At 44.1% G+C, this 24,824-nt stretch overlaps 1 protein-coding gene across 1 annotated transcript; it reads right to left on the bottom strand.

Moving 5' to 3' along the window:
* Positions 1-211: 211 nt before the first annotated feature.
* On the bottom strand, positions 212-23,910 carry LOC144476817 (uncharacterized). The gene is given in 12 exon segments (XM_078194071.1): positions 212-836; positions 3,733-5,996; positions 8,844-8,969; positions 9,131-9,187; positions 9,417-9,539; positions 9,616-9,797; positions 9,879-10,240; positions 10,537-11,000; positions 11,060-11,483; positions 12,292-12,374; positions 13,142-13,164; positions 23,739-23,910. Coding segments are annotated over 12 exon segments (4,194 nt in total). The 5' UTR covers positions 23,762-23,910; the 3' UTR covers positions 212-773.
* Between the last annotated feature and the right edge of the window lie 914 nt (positions 23,911-24,824).

Genomic DNA, 24,824 nt, shown 5'->3' with positions numbered 1-24,824 from the left:
TCTTACTAACCCTTTGAGGTATTACTAAAATTGTAATATTGTGTTCCAAGATCATTTTTATCGTATAAAATGGCAATGCCATATGTCAGAAAAATTATTTTTAATTTCCGGTTAAAATGGCTCGAGTGCAAAGGGTTAATTGTAAAAACATCCGCGGTCCGATTTCGTCGACGGTTGCCCGGGCGATAAAAGGTGTCGGGAAGGGGATCGATAACTTTACAAATAATTTATTTTACACAACTTACACTAAACAAGGCACAAGGACAGATCGAAGGTAGCGACAGTATCGATACAAACATACTTTCAGCCGTTTACTTCGGGATCGGTATCGAACCACCTCTCTAAAACGGAACGAAAAAGAAAGAAAATGGTACACGAACGTCACAACGTGGCATTGATTCTACGTGAACAAACCGCTCGCGCGACGCTCGCCGGCCGCGGATCGACGCGTCCCGGCCGATTAATCGATCGTCTCGCGAAAAGGGCAGAAGGGCGAGAGGAGGGCGGAAGAACGAAAGAAGAAAATTCGCGTGATCGTGTGGTGAACACGTCCCTCGGAATCGCGCACCCACCGCGGGACCGTCGAAAGTAGGACAGAACAGAAAAGACGGGAAAGAGGTGAAACGGAAGAAAAACGTAGGACGCGCAGGTATCTGCGCGGTCGAGGGTACTCTCTGGGCGGGTGACAGCGTCGTTCGATCGATCGCTGCGGATCGTCGGTGTAGACAAAATAAAAAATGACGAAATTAAAGGAGAAACAAGGAGAAAACACACTAACAATGCCATGATTCCTAAGTAGGTACCCGTCTTTGCTCAGTAATCAGTTGCGTCGGGACCTGAAAAACCAGAGAAACAAACGTTAAAGCGATTGTACAGGTTCGTCGGGGCATGGTGCTCCCATTAATCGTTTCTTATGGTATCCTTTCGATCGGATAACAAAGATTCGTTTGTTAAGAGGAGAGATTCCTGCGAGGCGTTCAGACGAGCGGTGATATTTGGCAATCTTTTTGTAACGTAAGACCTTCTACGTTCTAAAAAGATTGCCAAACGTTCGAACGCTTTGCACGAGCCTCCTCCCATAATCATCGTTTGAAAGCTCGTGGCCGACGAAAGCAATTTAACGGGGAGAAAATTTGGTGGATCGTCGCCGGGATATCGATCGCGATTTATCGATAACCCGAGCGACGGTCCGTTTCCGGTGGCGTGGTGCTCCATTGGTGAATCGAAGCCGATCGAGGCAATGAATGACATTAATGTGCAATTTAATCGAAGCGTGGATTAACATCATAGCGTTTTCCCCCGGCACGATCGATGCGATCGAGAAACTCCGTCCGCGTCGCGATCCCTTCGCATGCACGCGTTTTACTGGAAAATCGCGAGTCGACGGTCGACCGTTGTTATTATAGCTGTGTATCGCAAGATGCATCGCAGCCGATAGCAAATGCACAACCAAGCATGCGGACGGCGATGAATGCAGCTGTCTTTGTTAATCGGACACGTGTGACGAGACGGGGAACGAAATGATTCTCCATGCTGAATCCTACGGGGACATCGAAAGTTTATCGGGACCATCGAAACACTGTCGATAAACCGTGTATTTTTATGCAAATTAATCATTCTCTGCGTCGGTTGCAAGAAACGGAAGGTCAACAATTAATTATTCCGTAATTATTGGGTCGAGTCGTAAATAACTTCTGACGCAGCTAGGTAGAATCTATTGTTCGTATCTGGCTTGAAATGAGTCACCAGAGTAAAAGAATTTTTGCTGTCACTACATAGATAAGGGTTAAAAATAAATAAAATAGAGAAAGGAACGAAATTAATAGAATAAAAAGCGAAATAAATATCTGATAAAAAGATGGAAGTTATTTATGACTCGATCTAATGGTTCTCCCGTGTACACCTAGTTTCTGGAAAGAAAACAGCTCCATTACACAGGGTGTTCAATAGAAAACGAAATCGCTGGATAGTCGACGGTAGCATCGTGAACGATAACATTCCTTCGACGAAATCATTCGAAGACGATCGATCGCTCGGATCGAGCTATCGGATAAATGGATCGTTGCCCCCCCCCCCCCCCTGTCCTCCCAAAGAAATCATCGCTACAAGAAAACCAGAAGCACCAGATCATTCTCAAACTGAATTCTCAAGCGTGTGGCTACTCGAACACGTTCGCAAAACATTCCCGGCGAAAAGAAAGAGAAAGGAAAAAAAAAATGACAGATCGTTGGAATAAAACACCGAACTGCAAGTGTTAATCGGTGGTGGTAACACAAACGACGGGTCGAGGTCGTCGCGACGTCGGCGTTAGTAAAACAAGTTTCAGCAACAAAAATCAAATAAACAAAGAAAAGAACAAAAATCAAATAGTGGAGAAAAAAAACACCGGGCGGTGGCTGACAGGATCGATACAATCGCGAGAATAATGTCCACGTGGATTCGGGCGTCGGCGATCTTCTTGGCCGACGCAAAACTCGACGAGAGATGCGATAAGACGGAAAAGAAAAATGGAGAGAAAACGGGAAAGTGGAGCCCTTTTGCGCGAGACACTCTGACGCGTTTACGAGAGTTTATTATTCTGTCGTTTGATCGTCGCAGTCATCCGCATTCTTTGCACTTTGCATTGATTTCATAAAAGATTCCGTGCTTTGTATTTTCTCATTATGATCTTTATGGTATTTGTCGTGTTTGTGATCCTTATCTTTTTTTAATTTATATAATTCTTCTGATGTTTATGATTTTTTTAAGTTTTACGATGTTATGATCTTTATGACCTTGTGATCATTTTATTTCGTAACATTATGACTCGCAATCTTTTTTGCTTTATGACTAATGTCGTCACGAAGATTGTGATAATTCTGTCTCCTGTAACTATTATTATTCTGTATTTGCATTGTAGTTTTTCTGATGCTTTTGTTCGTGATCCTGTTAATCATTGTAATCATTGTGATCTTCATTATTTCTTTATTGATTTATTTTCTTACGACTTTTCCAAGTACCAAGAATCTGTTCTTCTCTTATTAGCTGCGATAGTGAGGCAGCAAATAAGAGAGGGAAACATAAAGAAAAGCTGTTCCCTAGTCGCGCGCATGACTATAGCCTCCTTTACGATCTTATAAAAATTCCCTTGAAAAAAACCACCCTCGAAAACACATCTCTCGAGATCCCTGCCACACGACAGAGTGTCTCTCGCGGAGGGGCTCCCGTCGACGAGCAAAAGGACCAGATCAAACTAGAAATAGAAAGAAACAGAAATAGACATAAGGTAAAAAAGAGAGAGAAATAGAGAAACACAGAGAAAAGAAAGAGCAAAATAGTGAACGAAAAGGAACAAAAAAAAAAAAACTGACAAAAATAAAGACGCAAGACTGGTAAAACTATATAAACAAAGTAAAGTAAAGAGCGATTATACAGATGAGTATTATATGGAAACGATATGTACCGATAGAAAAAAAAACCACGTAGCCTGTAGCCCCCCCGGGCAATAGTCAGCCCAGTGTTGCGAATCTAGAGAAAAGTTGCGCGAGGCTCGTTCCGTGGACCGGTTGCTCGCGGCCAAACACGGCCTCAATCAGCCCCGGGCCATCAGCAACGCTCGGTTCTCAGGTTCACGTAGGACATGGGATTAGAGGATACCGGATTGGTCGGTGAACATTCGTTGGCGGTGTTCCTGGCTTGCAGGGCGCGCGGCACGCTCTTGGTGCTCTTGATCCTGGGACAGAGCACGTTCACCTTGTAGGCCCAGGGTGGTCTTCTGCTCTCGAGGACTTTGAAGGCCAGAGACGGGACGACGTCGTGGTCGTTGACCGCTGGAGACTTGCTGGTCTTCCAGGCCTGGTAGTAAGGGTCTTCTTTGCCAGCGACTCGATCCTGCCGAGTTAGCGCAGATCCTGCGCGCGGCTCTTCGTTCTGGTCGGCCGTCCTCTGGCTATTCTCGACGTCGTGCAGCCTCCGCCAGGATTGCTCGCAGCTGGGCGAGTACTCCGGCGAGGTTAGGCCGCTGGAGTAGTTCGAGCAGTAGCTCTCGTCGTAGCTGAACCCGTTGCTCTTCAGCGGCAGGCTCAGCTGCTGCTTCCTAGTCGACGAGTCCTCGGGCACCGAGTCGTCGTTCAGCAGCCTGAACAGTCGCGAGTGTGTCTGCGTTCTCTGGTACTTCCTCATGTTCCTCGTGGACGTGCACTCGGAGTCGGTGTCCACCTCGGAGATCATCCGGCTCATGTCCGAGGTGACGCCGCTGTCCTCGTCGTCGGTCTCTTCGCGAGAGTTCTGCACGCTCAGCAGGTGCTTCGGCTCCTTCCTCTCCTCCTCTATCTTCCTCGAGGACTCGACGGCAGTCTCTATCGTCGTCTGATCCTGCTCCGAGTAGTCCTTGCCGTTGCACTCGGAGACGATCACCGCCGGCTTCAGGACGTTCTTGTTGAAGTCTTTGATCTCGGATCGCTCCTCGATCACGGTTTCCCTACTGATCGTTGAGCTGTCCTCGTTCGACGTGACAGTGCTGGTGCTCAACGAACAGTCCTCCTCTTTTCTGATGCTTTTCCTCTTGATCGTGAACTCCGTCTCGACGGTCTCTTCGCAATTGATCCGGTTCATCCTGGTTGGAATCTTCCTCAACGTGAAGTTCACGTGTGGGACGACCGGGTCTTCGTGCTCTTCGGACGATTCCTCTTTGATCCTGTCTATCGAGATGCCCTTCGACGCCTGCTGACCTCTTCGCTTGCCATCCCCTGACACCTCTCTCCTAACAGTGAAGTCCGCGCAGGTGTCTACCTGAAAGTTCGCCGAGACGTCGACATGAGTCTTCTGCTCCTGGAGCTTGGTAGTCCTCGCATCATCCTTCTCGCAGGCTCTCTTGATAGTGCTATCCCCAACGATCACCGTGGTCACGTCTTCGTTGTTCTCCGACACGGAGAACTTGAACCTCAACGGCAGGCTCACGCTGACCGTCGTGTTGTCAGCTTCGTCGGGAGGATCGTCCGTGGCCTCGAAAGCCGTTCCACTCGGGTTCTTCTGCTTTTTCGCTTCCTCCGACTTAGGTCCTTCGAAAACCGCCTGCTCGTCCTCGTAGATCACACTCAGCTGATGAGGAACTGTGGTGTCCGCATCCTCGGCCCTTCCTTTATCTTCGACACTCTTCTCTTTGACACTTTCTGCGTCGATTTGCTGATCCTTTTCGACCCTGCCATGAGGATTCAATCCAGTGGAGTAAGCCAAGTAGGAATCGGAGTCCTCGCTGTCCGAGGACGAGTCGCCAGAGTTCCGATCGCTGATGCTCTTGGACGACTCCATGACCGACTCGTCGTTATCCATCGGGGACTCTGAATCCGTCGACTCGCTGGAGTCGCTGGTGTCTATGTATGTATAGTTCGGCACGGGGACGTTCAAGCTAGGGTTTAAGCTAGGATTTGAACCAGGATTCGAATTTGGATTCGAGCTAGTGGTTAAATTGGCAGTCTGAATTTTGTCGTCTTGCGGTTCGTCCGGTAAGCTGTCTTGCACAGCGGCGATCGTCTCCGGGATCTCTTCCTCGTCGGTTATGTTCATCGCGGTGGTACAATCGCTGTCCTTGCTGTTGCTGCTGGCCGTACTCGAGACACTGTTGTCCCAGTTCGTCTCTTTCGAAACAACATCGGTCTCCTGAGGCTTCGAAGCCGGCTCGGCGACGTTCGCTGGCTCGAAGCCGGCTTGCTGGAAGCCTTGATCGCAATTGCTAGCCTGTGGAGGAACCGGGACCACGTACGGCGGGGGGTAAGGGTAAGGTTTATCGCCGTTGGCCCCGGGGTAGCTAGGGTAATTCTGATTGTAGATCGGGAAGTACACGTAGGCGGTGTTGTCTGGATGGTAAGGATGGGAGTCGTTTGGATAGGGCAGCGGGTAGTAGCCCCACCAGCCGCCCTCGGGCACCCAAATCGGGGGAAGGACGACCGGCTGCTGATTGCCCGGAACGTTATTCTCGGTTTGGCAGGTGTAATCTGCTTGACGATTTTCTTGCGTGGCTACAACAAACAGCACAATGCATTCAGACAACAAGTTCTCAGCTGTTCCGATCTTCGGGTGTCGGTGTGCTCCTGCGGTTTCCGCCCCTATCCTGTCGACGATCCTCCGATCCCACCCTCACACCGTTCTCAGTACCCGGTTTTTATATCCCAGGCAGGTCTAAAGAGGTTCGGACACCGTGCGACCACGATAGACATTCGATTTCGGGGTCGAATAATTTTTTGGTCACTTGTCTTGACCGCCGTTCCATTTTCCGATCGCTTCTGACCAACACAAATTTTGGTCGACAAGGATGCAAGATATTATGACAAGATAGTTTCAACTACGTATTATAATAAAAATGGTGAGAATACTACTTATAAATACTACTTATAGCCTATAATTATAATAATTATATTAATTAATGTATCAAGTAAATTTAAAGACTTTGATATCTAATTTTGATTCAATATCGTCCAAAGTTTCATTACTCATATCTCATCGCATCTCACTGCGTTTATCTCAACATATTTCATCGTCGTGTGGAAAGTAAAATTTGCCGACTTAAAAATCCTTTGTCAGGTTTACGCTAACGCGGGGTAAGTAAATGTCTAACGTGGACGCACTTCCGGCAGCTAGAAACCGACAGACAAGCGAGAATGACCCGGAATCTGGAGCATCCGACAGCGAGGACAAGCGACGTGTAGTTTCGGACGGTTACGAGAGAAAAGAAAACGTGTGATCCTGTGTTCAAAGGAAACCATCGAAAATTTCGTGAACGCGGCAACCAGCTCGACTCAACACTCGAGACGGAAGACATGCTCTCGCAATGAACAGTGACTCCGGATTGGAGATCTCTCGTCGAGGAATCTTAGTCTGTCAAACAGGCTGTTAACTAGCGAAACAATTAGCATGTAGAACGACCGGTTCCCTGGGTCAACGGCAGCGATCGACGCAGGACGACCATTCGATCGTTTAAATCGATCGAACTGCGCTCTTCCTGCGATTCGGAGAGACTCGTTTATTTTCGGGAATATTTCATCGAAGCAGCTGCCTGTCGCCGCCTCGACGCCATTGTGTCCTGTGTATCGGAGTCCAAAATAATATTCGTATCCAGATACATGCAAACGACCGCTTGTAATTATTGAAATCGTCAATGATCAGCGACAGTGAACACGTGAAATCATTAATAGAACATGCAACATTCCCGGTTAAGTACCCAGTCCATTCGTAACTCGCCATACGTCCGCCATATTCGTTTCTAGCGGTATCATCCCATCGGTTTAACGTCGATCTATTGTTTCTCTACTGTTCGACACATTCTTTGAAAATTACCAATTCTCGGATCTACGTGAGGCCGTTCCACGAGACACTACCGTGCTTTTGTCCACAGAAATGAAAATATTAATAAAATTAACGTTAATTCAAAATTCGATTGTAGTTATGAAAAATCATCTTTGAAATACAGTGCTCGTTTCGTAAATTTTCTTTACTATTTCTACCTATTAAATGTAATAGCAGTGATTGAACTAATTGGAAATGAAATTAAAAAGGACTGGTAACTTTAATCTACGGTGATGTGAATAATTATAGGCTCAAGGTGACTTTTACATTTTCAATGACGTTTAAACGAAAACTTATCAAACCATCGTATTCGTATATATCCATATTAAAAATAATATTAAAATAATATAAGAAATATATAAATATAGGCTTTTCTTGGTTCTCGTTTAAATATCAGTAGAATTATAAAAGTTACTTCGAGTCCATGATTATGCGCACCGCTGTATACATCCAAATAAGAAAATGACAAAAGATCGATCGACTCGTGTGTAACAACCGGACGTTGGTTCGCCAGGCATCTACGTTCGAAAATTGCACATTACAGCGATTTATGCCTCCGTTCGAACGGACTTCTCGCTGAGAAATGGGATCTCGGGGATCACGCGCGTCCGGAGACGTCCGATCAAATTCTGTTGCTCGCGCAGCCCGTTAATCGACCTGAACACACGCCAAGGAATTTTCGTTTATTCCTGTGAACACAGGATTCGGGGAATGTCCCAGCGACGGCACGCAGTCATTCGCTACATCAGTGTTTTTAATCGTTCATTAGAATGGTGAGAGAAAGAGAGTGAGAGAGTGAGAGTGATAGATAGAAAAAAGTGAGAGTGAGAGAGAGTGAGAGACGCTTGTCACTGAACAATTAATGGTACAAGTGGTCAATAGAAGCGTATTTGCGATTAATCCGATGGACGAGTAGCGTGTTTGATATTTTCTGCGTGAATTGTGCACGCCTCTGACAAAAACCATTCGATCGACGATTTGCTGTGGTGTTTAATTATGGCTGAATTAAATTCTCCCATATTGTCTCTCAGCTTGGAAACAAAAATGGACTATTTGAGAAGAGAGAATACGATTATTCTAAACTCGCGGCTCTTTTCTATAATTCCAGATTCTCAATAATTAGAAAAACAAGCGAAACGATTCGAATAATCGTATCTCCTCTTCCCAAATTTTTATTTACAAGCTGAGAGACAATTAGGAATAATTTACATCGCCGTCCATGTATTAAAATAATTACGGAAAAGAGGAAGATCCTTAAATGATCCTGAAATGTTCAGAACAATTTTAGGCAATCCTAATTGTCACCTTCACTATGTTCCAAACACTTGAGGAAAGTACCTTATCTAACATTTAAGTAAATGTTGTAATTTCTTACGAGAAGTAGAACAACAAATTCTTGACACAGCGATTTCCACGGTGTCGATCAAATACTTTTTGTCAGAGGCAGAACGTCCGATGATTGTCACGATATACATGTCGAGATAATTGGATGACAGCGCAGCATCCATTGCAAGGATACTCACCGACACTCTCCGGCGCAGTCATCGCTTGCAGTATCCTGAAGGACTTCGAGGGAATTGCGCTGCCCATGTATTTCTTTGGTTCCGGAGCCTGTTGCTCGCTCGGCGGTAGGTTCGCTTGTGATTCCTCTGTAACAATCGTAGATCAAATTAGAACTCTGTCATTAAAAAGTTGGCATCAAGTCTCAAGCTGCAAACTTGTACTTCAACGTATCGACTATCACTTAGTATCATAAAAATGAATTGTAAGATTTGGGCACGAGAGACTGATAATGATTGGACGTACTCACCGAAAGACTTTGAGTTCCTGTTCTGTCTCTTGTTAATGGCGGCCTGTTGTCGGGGCGCTACAATACGCAAACATATTAACAAACATACTTCTTAATCAATATACAACGCTTTTCTAGCAATAAGTTGTCAATTAATCGTGCCTAAATTCGCGAAACTATAATCTCGTTAAAATGAAAGACTGAATTTTGTGGAAAATAGTCGCACGGTATAAAAATCTTAAAGAATCTTGATAAGTCGCGACTCTAGTGGGTCCTCATCGACAGGATACACAAAAAGGACACTCACTGGACGTAACAGGCACATCTCCGGCGTCAGTCATCGTTTGTAAGTAGCGGAAGGCTCGAGATGGGATGGCCGAGCCGCGATATCTCGGATCCTCTTCGTAGTGAAGCGTATTTTCGTTGTCAACTAAAATACAAAGATCCACCATAATCTAATCATCGAAATGAAATGCTACATCCGATACGCTTGAAAGTTTCTGTACCTTGTTCTTTGAATTTGTTCATTAGAACCCTGTCATCATCTAACAATTGAAGCTTACGAAGCTGTTCTGGATCGAAGTCGTTCGTTGAGTCTGTGTCGGTGATCTTCTGGAGCACGCGGAACGATCGGGACTGAACTGGTCCCGAGTCCGATTGTACGGAGACTGGTCCACGTTGCGGTATCCTTTAATTAAACATCATTCAATTAAATCGTAAAGGTAAATAATCAGCAAGCGTATCGATAAGAATATCGTATGGAACTTACACTTTCACAGTTTGGCTGTCGCCGACCTGTACATTGTTCCTGACCACCATGGTCGGCTGTGAGAACGAAGAATTGGCTACTGGTCCTCCAACAGGCTTCTTCTCACTGCCCTCGACCATGATGGGTATGATGTAAGCACCGCCTGTCGATGGCGCAGGTTGGAGAACTGCCATCGGTTGCTTTTGTGCCTGATTCTGCATCTGATTTTGCACCTGGTTCTGCACCTGGTTCTGCACTTGATTCTGCATCTGGTTCTGACCTGACTGCTGCCCCCATCGCTGCTGATGATGAGGACTCGGCTGCTTGAACTGATGGTGGCCTGGCTCGCGTTTCGCGTCGAACACCGATGGCCTGTCCTCGATCTGGAAGATATTATGGCGGAGAATCAGATGACGCATATTCGAGTATGGGACGTGTTATCGTAAAAATAAAATCTAGTGACTTGGGCGACTTGAATCAGTGTTGTGTATATGAACATCAAGTGACAAGGTAAAGGTAAATGGTAATGTCTTCCTCGAAATGTATTGTCCTTAGGTATAAGGAAACTCTCACAGCTCAAAATGAGAATACAAAAAGAATTCTACGAATTTGTTGGAGAGTTTTCGAGTATGAGGTTTGCGAAAATGCGAGGTGAGAGAATCCAAGATGGCCGACTTACGCGGATCGGTATCACGCGTTCCTGCGACTGTGGACTGGGCTGCTGTGGCACTTGAGGACTAGAATATGGCCGTTTCTGTTGCTGCTGAACGAAAGGCTGGGGCTGCTGGTTCTGGTAAGGCTGAGGCTGCTGCGAGAGCGGCCTTTGCTGGGCCGGTTGCCATTGTGGTTGCGTCGGCGGTGGCGTCGGCTGACTTTGCTGAATAGTGTAAACTGGTGGCGATGTTGGACTCTCAGGCGATGAACTCTGCTTGTTCGCATTCGATCGCTTCGCCCACTCGGGCAATTCTTCCTGCGGCTTGATCTTGTTCTGCATCCAGGGTGTCGGCGCTTTCGCTAGGGTCACCTGGGTCGGCGTGCTCGGGCTCTCGGGGCTACCTGGTTGCACGGACGTCGTCACCAACGGCGCTATCTTCGTTTCCACCTTTGCAACCGGCTTTATCACTTCCGGTTGCCTCTCTGGAACTAAATTAATTAACAATTAATCCCCTCCACTATAACAACGAGCTATTTGGATCGCTTACCATTTGACGGAGTCCTGTTGAGAGTCGGTGTGGTTGGTGTCTTGTTAGCAGAGGGTGTCGGGGGTGTCCTGTTCGCAGGTGGCGTGGGTGGGGTCCTGTTCGCGGGGGGAGGCACTGGAATATTGGTCGGGAAGACGGGTATCGCGACTTGCGGTTGAATGAACAGGCTCGGTGGAGCGTTCGTCGTTGGCACCGGTTTCTGTTCGAGAGCGGACTTCGGCGGGCCTTCGATGCCCTCGTCGTTCGCGTTCTTGGCCACTCTACGGGCCATTCTCGGGCTCCGGATCTGAGAGAGGTCCAGCTTGCCGCCCATGCCCGGCGTGTACGTGAAAGGCTTCTTGTCCTTCGTCAGCATCGCGTTCTGTATCGCCGCCGGCGGCTCGTAGCCGTCGTTAACCAGCTGCGGCCTCCTTATCGTTGGCGCCTGCATTCAGAAAATAACACACGGTGACTGTCGATGACGCCATCAAATCTTTCACGGAAAAAAATGTCTCGACCCGAGAAATTTCGTTGAAATAAATTCTGCGAATTGATATCTATTGTATCCTCTCAGAGAATTGACCGACACGCGCAACTAACCGACGAACGTCTAATCGCACGAGGTTTTTCAACAAGTGTTGTTAATCATATGCAGAACGATTTTGCCGACACTCGCGTCTTATCTTTCAAGGTAGTGAGTTAACGACCACTGAATGAACAGTCTGGATTTACGTTTACATGGCATAACGGAGAAATAAAATTCTTCAGATCACGAAAACTATACTGATGTATGCACGTCTCCAATTTTTTGGAAAAACTAAATTGAATTTGACAAACAACACTGCACCAATACGCTCGACATTATGCCAATAAAACCACGGTGGAACAATAACTATTATTATTTCTTACCATGCAGAACAAACGTTAAAGACGGAACACTGTTAAAGTTTATTCTCTATAGTCATGTGTCTTCAGGTACGCGATGCATTCCTCGGCGACAGAGAAGAGACAGAAACTCGAACCACGACACGATACACGCGAAGAATCGGAGATCACGTTCTTTTCTGCTTCTCTATTTACCCGAGCGTCATTTTTACGCAAATATTTTCAATTCCACGGAACGCTCAATATCGTGAGAAGAACGCGAGACGGTTTTTTCCTTTCTCTTCTCTGTTTACTCGCTGACGGTTTTTAAGGAGGACAATGCTCGCTCGCGACGAATCACGAAGGTAAACTGACGGGTCTCGGCTCACCTCGACGGTGTTGATCCTCATGGCCGGCACCTGGCCAGGCACTGGAGGCGGGGGTGGAGGCGGAGGTGGCGCGGAACAGAGTCCTGGAACGATTAGCGATTTAGTGGAATGCTAACGAGGGGCCCGGGTGACCGAGCCCCCATAGAGATCGCGATACGATCGGACGGATCATTATGCAGTTACTGCTCGTAGGAATTCTTGGACAACGAATGCAACGTTCGACAGACTTTTATCTCCTAGCTATTGTTGCTTGCAACTGGATCAAGTTCAAATTTTTAACCCTTTGTGGATTTTTGAAAGTTCTAAAAATATATCCAATGGAAAACTAAATTTTATATAGAAGACCTAAAAAATATCCTCATCGTTCTTTATGCATTACATGTAGAAATTAATTCATCTAGTATTCTTCATTCTTGTCGATAACTTCCAGGTGACTAAAATAATATTGAAGTGACTGGAATAAATAAAAATTCGATGCATGTATCAAAATGTTTGATAACTATAAGCGTCAGTACTTAAATGTTATAATATAGTACATAATTATTTATATTAAAACCAGAATTATAAATAACTGAATACCAAGACATTAAATTAATTTTTACGCCTAAATAGATAATCAAATTACATGCTTGCAATTTCTAAGACAAGGTCTATAATCATGAAATCGCCGGTACGTCCACATTCGATTTCAAAGGGTTAAATCTTGAACTTTCGTTAAGCTAGCTTGACGTATAGCATATGCCGAGTACTGCGGCTATCTTAGATCATAAATGAGGTCTGCAGATTGCCAATGACTTCCGCCTTTCGTTGACCGATACTTTCGCCGTTTCCTATTGTTCGCTTGGCTTACCTGTCACTGGACCCTCCGAATTCCTGCAACAAAGAAACACGCGTTATTAATTACACCGCACATAATATTCTTCGAACATTAATAATGTAAAATAAACTAGAACTTGTAAAATCTTACAGGTCGTACACAATACGTATTTAATATTGTAACTGAAGGAGATATTTGCAATTATTAATACGTTCACGAACAATTCATTCAAAAATCGCTGACAATCTTAACAAATGCATCTTTATTATTTATATAAAGTTCTATGAACTGTCAATTCAGCAACGTCATCTGCCTTTAATCTCACTTCCGGAAAGTATCGCAGATTCGACGAAGGGTCAAGACCATCCTCGTGACGATCGATTACACGGAGAACAATGTCGCGCAGCGATATCAAAGACGCGATTCGGTCGTTCTAGTTCACGTTTGAACGGAAACGCATTCCTCGCTTATCTGTGGAACGCGTTGACTCACGTATTGGTATTTTAGTGCACCTACGTGAACCGTGGAGCGGGACCGCGTGTCTCTGCTCGAACCGCTCATGACGAAACCAGTCATTTCGATGACTATACGATTGCACCGCGTCGACGGGTCGCGTTCCAATTAAAGTGTCGAGGACGTATACTCTTTTCGCCACGGGACACCGAGGTGTCCGGCGAATTCCTTTCGGCGTTCTCGAGCACCATCGACGAACCTCGACGGATCTGTTCTATGTTCACACGTTGTGGAAAATAGTTACCGCTTAGACGGCTCTAATCGTTCATTCTTCGATTAACTATCCATAACTAGAACACTGTATTGATGACTGGTCTGATAGATTTAATCCCTTGCATTACGACTTTTTTCTATCACTCTGTACTTCTTAAAAATTAGTAATAAATAGAACCATACAAGTTTAGATTCTTCTATGTCTTTATTTATTTTAATTTTTAGACGAGAAGATCAAATTTTAATTTAATTTGGAAGAAATGAATAACACTGATATTTAGTGGCTTGAAGGCTTAAATGTACAGGTTGATAAAATATAAAAAATAAAAACGAACAGTCGATTATCTCGATGTTATAAAGAGCAGCATTAAAACACTGTTTCTAGCGACTAGTTTAACAAGATAAAGCCACGACTGTCAATTTCTCATCTGTCTCTATGGAAATTAATTTTCAGAGACGCGCGATTTGAATTCCAATATATTTGCACCGATTGTATTCAATTGTAATTTATAGAGTTTAAACAAGTAACAATTATATCGGACATCTTTTGAGCCTTTTAAGTGTCGCATCTACGAAATAAATTTTTTGGGTGTGATCCGGGGCGTTTACGACCGCGGTACAGCAATTGATCAGCAACCGATTACGCGCGAGGATCGTTGAAGTAATTAAGCGGGGCAGCCTTCCGTCGGGACGGTAGAGCTTCCTTAAAAGGGATTAGGTAATGAAGCGGGAGCGAGTCATCGGGAGATAAGTCGCAGTCGTGACAATGTAGTTTACCATTTGAGGCTCGTTCCTTGATAACTCCAAAAGCAGTTTAGACGCGGCGACGGTGGCTACCGTCGTGACCTCCTGCGAATCAATTCGGAATCGTAGTGTCGAGCACGCCTCGTTAACAAGCAGAAGAACGAACCGAACACGCCTGCCTCTTCATTCAATTGTTTATCCTATCTTTTTATCGGTGACCGCAGATGTTTGCAAAAGTTATTTCTTTTGAAGAGTTTGCATTCTCCAGCTTGTCAATTTCTACGTTTGAGCCTATCTTTAAAAGTCCACGAATTGATTAAAAATACTGATGCTTTGAAAACATGGGAAGATCCGAAGGAAATTATTTTTAGGAAATTCGACGGTTCGACACTTGTCGACGATGTCGCAAGGTATCGGGATCGATTCTACAAGTCAAAACATTGGAAGCAGTTCGAACGGCAGCACTTTTTCGATTTTATTTCCGAGGCGCACCGCCTTAGCGTCAATTGGCGACAGTGGAAAATATAAGACGGGCTTATTGGACACGCCGGGTGGTCCAGTAGCTATTGTCATTTAAATGGCGTCTAAGCCGAGCGTGTGGGAGTGTCGTTTTCATAAAACCCGGCTCTCACACCTTACACACCGACGTACGTTTTAATTTCGGATCCAAAGGTGACCCCACCACGGCTCGATTTATATGGAAACTTTTTACGGTACCGCTGCCGTGCCTTTATTTGCTCTTTAGCCAAATAAATAAACTCAGTCATCGACGACTATAGAAAGTTACTCCCGAGATAACCGAGCAATAGATTGCGCAATCGGCAATCCAAATGATATGAAAACAGAAAGAAATCAATTTTTGCTACCTCAGAAATTATATAAAATTGACGAATTTTGTTCAATGAAATTAGAATTGGAAAAGTGAAAATAATAAGAGCTGCAGTGTTGATTTAAAACTAAACCTACCGAGTCTTAAACACGACTGACAATGACAATATTATTTTTACTGTGATATATCTCTTCCTAGGACTTTGAAAAAAGAAAGCTGTTTTGACTACCTCGACAGGTTTAATGTTAATAGAACGTTCAGCTCCACGTGTTCCTTCGGTTTCTCTGCATCGTTGCAAAATCTCCGAACGAATTTTCTGAATTTTCGCCGACGCGGCCGGTTTTTCAATGGCGCGCGATCCGTCCGTGACACGAAAAGTGGCCGGGAGTTATTTCACTGATGAAACGGCGTTTAGTTACGATTGTGATGATCCGCTATTTAAAGAGTCGATATTTTTACGACGGTTTCAAGGAGCAGCCGCAGCTACTATCTGCTTAATATTGATAGGACTCTATTTTCGCTATTCGCGTTGTCCGAGCGTTTACCAATTTGTTGGGTGATCGAACTTCTTAATAACTGTCGCCACGACTCAAGAAACGAGACAAAGAAACGACGAAGATTGACACGTAACGGGGAGACAGAGAAAATCGATGGTATCCGCCAACAATACGATCGAGCGGCTTGTGGTCTGCACGAAAGTCAGCTTTTAATAATAGATTTCGAAGGAGAACTTTTACTCCGCGGCACGTGTCGTTCGTTTTATGAGAACACACCGCCGAAAGCTCGCCAATTTCCGGAATATTCTTCACAATAGTCGGACAAAGTAGAATAGATAGTCGTCCTCTTCTATTTAAGCCCTACAGTCAGCCATGATTTTCTGGTTCTACTTATTCCATTTTCTACTCATAGAAGAAGGCATTATTATCCTATTTTTACTTATTTACTGTACAACTATAATAATAATAGTAGTGATGTTTATTATATCAAAGGGATTGTTGCAGAAAATGTTCTAGATAGAAAAGCAATAATAATAAGATAATAATGAGCAAAAATAGAATGAAACAATCGATGCTAATATGAGAATTATTATGAGAATAAAGACGGTAGTAAATAATATAACTAAGAAAAATAATAACCAGCTCAACAATTGCAAAACTACGAAATTAATTACTTCTTCGACATTCTGCCGTTTTGTGGGCCCTAATAAAAATGGAAAAATGTAATAGATTAGTGTAACAATTAATTTACAAATCTGTGCAAATAATTCCGTTACCCACGAAAGGATAACGTGACAGTCAAAGTGTTGATAATGTATGCTTGACTTACGAAATTTATTCAATTTATTATCGCTGAAAAAATTTGTAAAGTCTTAAAAATTTTGAGACGAAAAATCTGAAGTCATCTGGATCATCACAGTAAATTCAGTGTTAATATCCACGATGCTGCAACCTAATTGTTGGTTCAAATTAGGCTCTAATATATTTCTCCTTCCATTTGCCTACATGTAAAAAGTTATCAATCCAGCAACGGGTACATTTTCTGATGATTTACTATGACACCAATATCTCTCGTTCTTCCACTAATTTTAACATCGATTCGACGACCGGTGACGTCACCGTTATCGACGGTAGAATCGTAATTCACCGCGGGCGGCCAACTTTCTCGGAAAACCCATCGAACGTTTCTACACCACGTTCGTCTGAAAAACGAGAGACCCCGAGCGAAACACGATCCGCTGGATCAAATAAACGCTGACCACTGATCCACGCTTCGCCATCCGCGGAAAATCTCCTGCCGAATTCCAGCGACAATCGTTCCGCTGCGTTAATCGATCGCGAGTCGCGTCTAATCGAAACGAGCCGAGACGCGAAAGCGTGTTTACCGAGGCTTGCATGGGCATCCTGTATTACCATATCGGATCTTTGAAAAGAGTTTCATACCGTCGGTAATTGCGCAGATATTTTAGGATCGATCTAATAATCCTATGAATTATTGATGAATGAATTCAGGATTTATGTAACAGTAATGATTATTGCTATTATTTGCATAATAATTTCGACGATTTCAGTAATTGTAGAATGATATTAGTATTTGTATAATGATTGGAAATTGTGTGATAATTTTCGAACTTCATTAATCGGGTAATGATTTTCGAATTTACGTAATAATTTGGTCACTGTAGAAATTATACCATGATATTAGAATTTATGTAATAATTTTACGATTATGGTATTCGTGCACTGATTCTAAAATTTATGTAACAATTTGTACAGTCATTTTGGAATTTCTGTAACAATTCGACGACTACGTTGATCGTATAATCATTGTAGAATTTATTTAACATCTCGACGAGACCTCAATTTCGAACGCGTGACGCAACGATGAGACGTTGCACTCAATTTTCACAGAAAAACCAAGCGAGGCTCATGAAATGAGACCATGATCGAAAATGTGATACAACAACGTGATTCGTGGTTGAAGAATAGAATATGTCGCGTAAGATACGAATTTATGGATACGTAACATGGAAGTCAGTCGTTCGAATCGTCTTTTTGGAAAAGCTTTTGGAACTTTCACGGCGAATCGAAGGCGCGACGGTGTCGCGATGCTCGGAACCCAGCCAACGCTGGTTGCCGTGGCTTGTACAAGTGTATTTAGGTAGATACGCGAGGCATAGTTAAATTTAGAGCGGACCGACCTGCGCACAAAATGCTTCCGATTATTTTATTTTTAGGGGCTTCGACGCCGCACGGTTTTTCCGCGGAGGTGAAGACACACCTGACGGTGCCCCGATCAATGTGACCCGCCTGTTTGCGAAATACCGATCGCACTGATCGTTACATCGCGGGCGCATTGTAATCGGCAGCTGTTTACGAGTTCGCACCTTCGTAGAACATTTTACAGAATACACGAGAGATGGTTCATTATGGAAGTTAGCCAGTTTTCTGTGCCGCCTGTAATTTGTGAAAATTTACACCCCTACCCCCTCGATATACAATAGTAATAATTATTACTATTACCATTACGATTACTATTATTATTACTATTATTGTATTAAATTTATATAGAAAAATGAGAAGCAATTCACCTTAGATTTTTATTCACTCTATGCTTATATTATCTTAAATGCTTAAATAATGCTAAAAAGCATCAGAAGATTAGAAGAATCATTTAGAAAAATCAATTTAGAAAAATCATCTAAGAAATCAAAAAGATGTTTATCAAGGCTGTCCAAGAGATCCCAGAACGAAGTACTAAACTTTTATATTGTCTAGAGCCTAAGAAGATCCAATAAAAATCGAATAAAAATCCAAAGAGGTCCAAGGGGTGAAAGAAGATTCGTCCAGCTGATCGTGCACGATTCGACTTTATAATAGTTGTGTTCATCGTGCGTTATTAATTTTGATACACTCTGTAGATCCGAAGCTCTGTCGTTTGTTGAACGTTGAACCATTCGGTCGAGCAGCGTCGAAGATGCCCGCGATAGACGCGTCGTTAAAAATACATCGCGTCGACCGGGCCGCCGCGGCACGTGGCAATGAACAATTTTCTTGTACCCCCTCGATCAAGGGGTCGTTCACACCTGCGAATTTCCCTGATGACGAGGCGTCCGAGCGTCCACGTCATCCGTCGACGACGACGACGACGGGCGGCGTCTCGATCGCGCGCGGCCAACAGGGTTGTTAATAGCGTGCAAGGTTCCGTGACGTTCAAATTTGGACGATTCGTAGGCGTGGACCTAGAAACCCGCCGTCGGTGTATTTCCATCCCGTCGATCGTTCGATCCTCGCTCTCGGACACGGGATAGATCGTTTCGGAATTTTACCGGAACGAAAGACGCCCCGCTCCGTGCCAACCGAATCGTCGGACAACAATTATTGCTTCGACGACGTTAACACGTTCATTGCAGAAAAGCTACCTCAAAAATTTCCACAGGATTTAAACATATTTTGATTAACGAAACTGAGACTAGGGGTCTAAAATTTATCATAGGAAATATTGGTTTCATTTTTTTGCTTTCTAAAAATCCGATTAAAATGAATTTGGAGAGCTAGTCAAAAATCGGTGTCACTCGTATTTGGATAATTCAAACAAGATTCAAAGAAGTAATTTCAGATCAGATAGCAGATAGAACATTTGTAAAATTACATTGCATCTTATTAACATGATTAAGGAAAGGACTCTGTTTCCTGAAGATGATTAAGATATTTTCTCTATTAAAAATAATGAGTTTTGAAGATTCGATTAAAAGAATGGAGCTTCGTGATTTAATGATTATATATAGTATCTCGAAACAGTGAATTTGTTTTTGAAGAGTGCTTCGCGATGCACAGGTTGGAGTTACGAGCGCTTCTGCATCCAAAGATGCATTTCAAGTAGCATTCTCCTATGTTCTCGAGTGGGTGGTCTTGAGAGGACCTTGATAATGAATTCCGCAAGCCTTTGATATCGCGTCTTGGACTTTTTATTAAATATCACGAACCTCGAGAACCGGCAAATTTTTTTCAGAAAACACAGTGTCTGTTTTTTCAATGATTTATTCCTATTTTTGTTTATTCTTTAGCGCAGAAGTCGAGCAGAGAAACGAACGAGTCACCGCGGGGCGATTCTTATGTCACCGCTTATGTCACTGACATTCCATTTCACCGTATTTTCCTTTTTCAAAACTGTAGGAGGGTGAGAGAGATAGGGAGAGAGAGAGAGAGAAAGAGATCACACCCTGCGCGGCTCGACCACTTTCGAGGCAACCTGTGTTTACCGACGGAAATATCGAGCGTAGCTGACTAACATCCAAAATATTGTTTTTTTCACCGGCAAACGGGTCGTCCAAGACTGGATCGCGCGTGGGCGAGGATCTAGAGGAACCTGGCCAACGGCGGGATTACAAGCTCGTGCGAAAACTTATTGTCGCCTTAAACATGCGAAAGAATTGCATTCTCGACGATCGAATGGGCCGTGACTTCTCGGTGTCGACGAAACAGGGACGTTCGCGAATTCCTTGTCACGAAATTGCATGTTCGATGGCTGAAATCTGTTCCTTAACAGACCGATCAGAAGAACAAAAGAGACAAAGAACAACCAACGTTCCCAACGTTTGCTCTTGCACACTGCGTTCAATGAATCGCTACAACGATTCTAGTTATACAATTATTTTTAATACTGAACTGTTGGAACTATAAATATATAAATAATTTCAGTCTTATCACTCTAAATTTTCAGATCGAAAGTGACCCGGAGCCACACGCGTGGCCTATTATTTATAGCATACGGTATGTTTAGCTTTAACATAGCAAGAGATAGAAGGAATCTTCTACCGAGGCTTTTTTACAATCGTCTTTGTTAAAAAATAAAAGATGAACAACCGAGTGATTTTATCCAGCAGCTCAAGACTATCGTTCCAAAGAACCTTATTAAAACTCATCAAACAGGTATGTGTTCGATCAAGATGAAGCTATAAAGTTTCTTTTACTCTCCCGTATTTATCTTTATACTTTCTTTTGGGACGGGTGTTGCGTCTCGTTCCTGGTAGCGACCCGAAATTATGTATCGGGAATCGATCGCCCACTCGAGAGCAGCGGAGGAGCCAGAAAGAAAGCGGAGAATGTCGGGATCGACGGTGTCGATGATCTTGCGCCTTGAATTTCGGGAGACGCTCCGGGGACAGGGGTAATCGAACGGTCTCGATGCATCGATTATTTCATCGAGCTGCCCGGTGAGATTACTCATCCGCGTGGATATAGAAACCCGGCGTGGGTGGCGACTATAAACATGCGTTCCCAAGCCTCTCCTTACTTCGGTGCATCGAGTTCTTCGTGAGTATCGCGTGCTTCCTCAAAAATAGCTATTTGCGTTTTCGTTTGTGTTTCGACTTCGAACACAAGTGCTTTCACGATATTATAATGATCCTTTGTGGGGGACATTCTATCCCGATTCTGCCTACGACGTATCCAATTATTTCTCCTCCCTTTTGAATTTCGATTCCATGTTTTGTTCGACATTCCATCTGTCGCACAATTTTCTAAACAACGACCTCACAGTTTAGGATTAATGTTAAGCTCTGTCTAAAGTGGCTATCTTGAATGTGCGATTATTTTAAGAGCTTACAGTTGTTAACATTACATATAGGAATGTGAAACTAGAGGAAGTTGAAATTCTAAAGTCGAAGTCGATTAGATCTACTAAAGATAAACGATATGAAAGGCATACTATGTTACCGAGGCTGAACGTCACACGAATATGAGAGATTTGAGCAGAGCAACTCCGCGTTGGTCACTCCGATCAGTCCACGACGATGTTTTCCTCGTCGAGATATAGGTCGAGCAGCTTTTTCTTGGAATTCACGCAAGGCCTACATTAAAACCATCGTCAAAGAGACTATTCCATACTGTTCACCATGTTCGCCTCGACCTCGCGTTTGCGAACTTCTTTGAAGCCTCTAGAAGACCATCGTGACTAAGATATGGTTCCGATCAAGGAAAACGTTTACAATGGAACCATGCTCTACATCCTGTGTTCCTAACAAGTGGTTTCCTTGCAGGAAGTTGCTTTGTGGTAAAGGCTTTTAATACGCTCCGGAACTTGCAAAGTCAATTTTTATTAATAGACTACTATAATGGGATTACCATACGATTGTGACGTTTTTTACATCCTCAATTGTTGTTGACGTTTTTTCACAACAAGGATGATTCTTTTAATAGAGCTATTTTATAGATTCTGAATTGTATGCAATGTTTTTAATGAAGAGTGAAAAAGAGATAGAGAAAGGAAGACTATTCTTGAGAAATTGATGGAAAACGCGAGGTTGCGGCACGAAATCGCAGACGTAACACTATGGGCGCGAACCGGCGAGATCCCGACCTTTCCCAATCCCCTAACGTGCTCCAAAAAGCAGCCGCTATTTCCGTAGCAACCTGGAAACAGAGAAAATCAACTGCGCAGATTACCTCGGTCGCCGAAACCGTCGCCGCGACCGTGTTCCTACCAAAACAGCTACCGACTTCGAACTATTCCCGTATGGTGCTCCCAGTTCCTCGGTCCAGGGACCTCCCGACTAAGCTCTTCTATATCGTCGAAACCAGAAAACGGCGAACGGATCGCCACCCACGTCCAGCATCGAACGAGGAAAAACGTAGAAAAAAAGTGAACCGCCGCGAGCCGCAAGATGGCAGATAAAAATACAAACATCTCCGTCCACGAATTAGGTAGCTCCGACCGCCAAAGTGGAAACCAGTTCCCGACTATCCTACCATTTCTGGCAGCGAGGAGACGCGGTCGTCCGAGAGACAGCCGTCCCGAGTAGCTCTCTCACTTTTACTTTTAGCTAAGAGCCGGCCGCGTTGATCGCAAATCTTCGATAAACAACCGGCCGTCCGAGGTCCAATCACTCATCTCCCAGACGCTTGTACAGCTTGCTAGGCCCAGCTAAACCGCGGACCAGCCTGCTCCACCATTCCTCGCACCCTAGACCTAGACACCGCGAAAACGCGGGGAGCCTTCTCGATGAACCCGGGAACAGGCACTATGGTTTCACACTCGTTCTCTCACAGTTTCCAACCTTTGTACCGTTGCACTAGTCTACTTTGAGAGTGATCATAGGCTGAGACTAGTCACCGATCTTTGGATAAATGTCTGTCAAATGTCTATAAATATTCGATATATAATTGTGATGTTATTCAATAAGTTATTGCTTCTTTTCCCATAGATGGTAATACAGAAAGACGCAACGACTGCCACCTTGATAGAATACTAAGCAGCGCTCGCCTATTCGCATTCGCAACTATCATCGACGATTATTAGCAAACAACCATCATGTTTTTGGTGTATTAAAACCTTCTTTGTCAAGAAAGTTTGGTAAATGTTGGTCCTACACGACACCTACATTGACAAGACCTGCGATATACTTTAGCACGTTCGCTACCACCGACACAGATCCATGGTCTCCCCCATAAAGATAGCCAAATTACGCGCATTCTTATCTAAAACCATAGGACACGGAACAAAGCACGTAGTGTCCATGACATCTTTCTGCTAAACTCTTCCGAACCATACGACCAACGAGGAGAAACGAAGCAAACAATGATAACGATCGTCTGAAGCAACAGCGTACGAAGCAGGAAAGCAAATGTTTATAACAACACAACGTTCGCATATCAAGTTTCCCAGGCATCTTTGCGCTCTCGCGAAACGGGCCGTACTCCATGGTGAATTGGAGCCAGAGCTTTGCTACCTTAGCTATCTTTTCGGAGGGCGGGTTTGCGAGGAGATCAAGGGCCTTGGTCCTTCGCGTTATAGGGGTTGCAAAAGAGTGTTGAAGGGAAAATCCAGTCTTACCCCACGATCGTCGACGTGCTCATGTCGGATAGCCCTCTGGTATCCGGTGGACGATACGAAATCCGGAGTGCCTCGTGCCGCTTTCCACCAGCCGATAGGAACCGGTTCTTCTCCTCTCCTCTGCTCGTGGCTGTCCCTCGGAGAGGTTCGTGTCGCGCAGAGGTGGAAGGTGCTGGATCTATGGAAAGGGACGAGCAGCACCGATGCCGACACTAGCGCGCGCCCGCTGCTACTGCGGCACAGGGATCCCTTGGATCGTGGATCACGCTCCCTACCCGGCCGCCATTGGATCTTCTTCCTCGCTGGCTGACCGCCGATGGCGCGTCTGCTCGAATCCCGGTCTCGGTTCGAGCGATACCTGCCTTGATCACCGAACGGCCTAAACACTCGATCGAATCAGAAATTAATTCACGGGTGTTAGTCTGGTTTAGAAATTATGGCCTGTTTCTCGGAAGAAGGCTTGCTAGTTTGGTGCGTTGCTGGATAAGTACGCAGGTATGTTCTTTCGAGAAACAGGTAGTGCAGTAGTTTGATATAAATCATACTCGTAGATATCTTAAGAATGTCAGCAACAGAAGTAAAGAGACAATTTTAGTCTTGAAGGTGCTAGTACCAAGGAGGTACCATTATGCCCAGGATCTTCTTGTGCGACTGATTTTGAAGAGTCCATGTGTTGTGTCACTTCTTTATTCGAACATACCTTATGATAAAATAATAGGTGAAATTTTAAGGCATCTATAAAGGCATTTAAAAAATTTAAAGGAATCTATGCACCATTTTCAACTTACTAGAAATGTGTTTCTATGTTGAATCATTCTAAAAATTTAAAAATAATGTACTAATATCCATAAATATTTTTTATCACCATAATTGCATAAAATCGGCTGTCTAGCGATTCTTCTTGGTCACGTACACTGCTCCGTGGTTCCAAAGTTTAAATACTTTCGAATGGTTTCCGTAAAAAGTAGCTTACAAAAAGCTAACAAGCATTAAGAAATTAGCGCAATAGGTTTTGCAACCTTCAGATAGTTCTATATCGTACGTGAGCGCATAATGCGGGAACCAACGGGGCAAGCATTTCTCCAA

The sequence above is a fragment of the Augochlora pura genome, chromosome 11, assembly GCF_028453695.1.
Source record: "Augochlora pura isolate Apur16 chromosome 11, APUR_v2.2.1, whole genome shotgun sequence".
Lineage (NCBI taxonomy): Eukaryota > Metazoa > Arthropoda > Insecta > Hymenoptera > Halictidae > Augochlora > Augochlora pura.
Note: the sequence above shows the minus strand (reverse complement) of the source record. Positions and strands in the feature narration are given on the sequence as shown.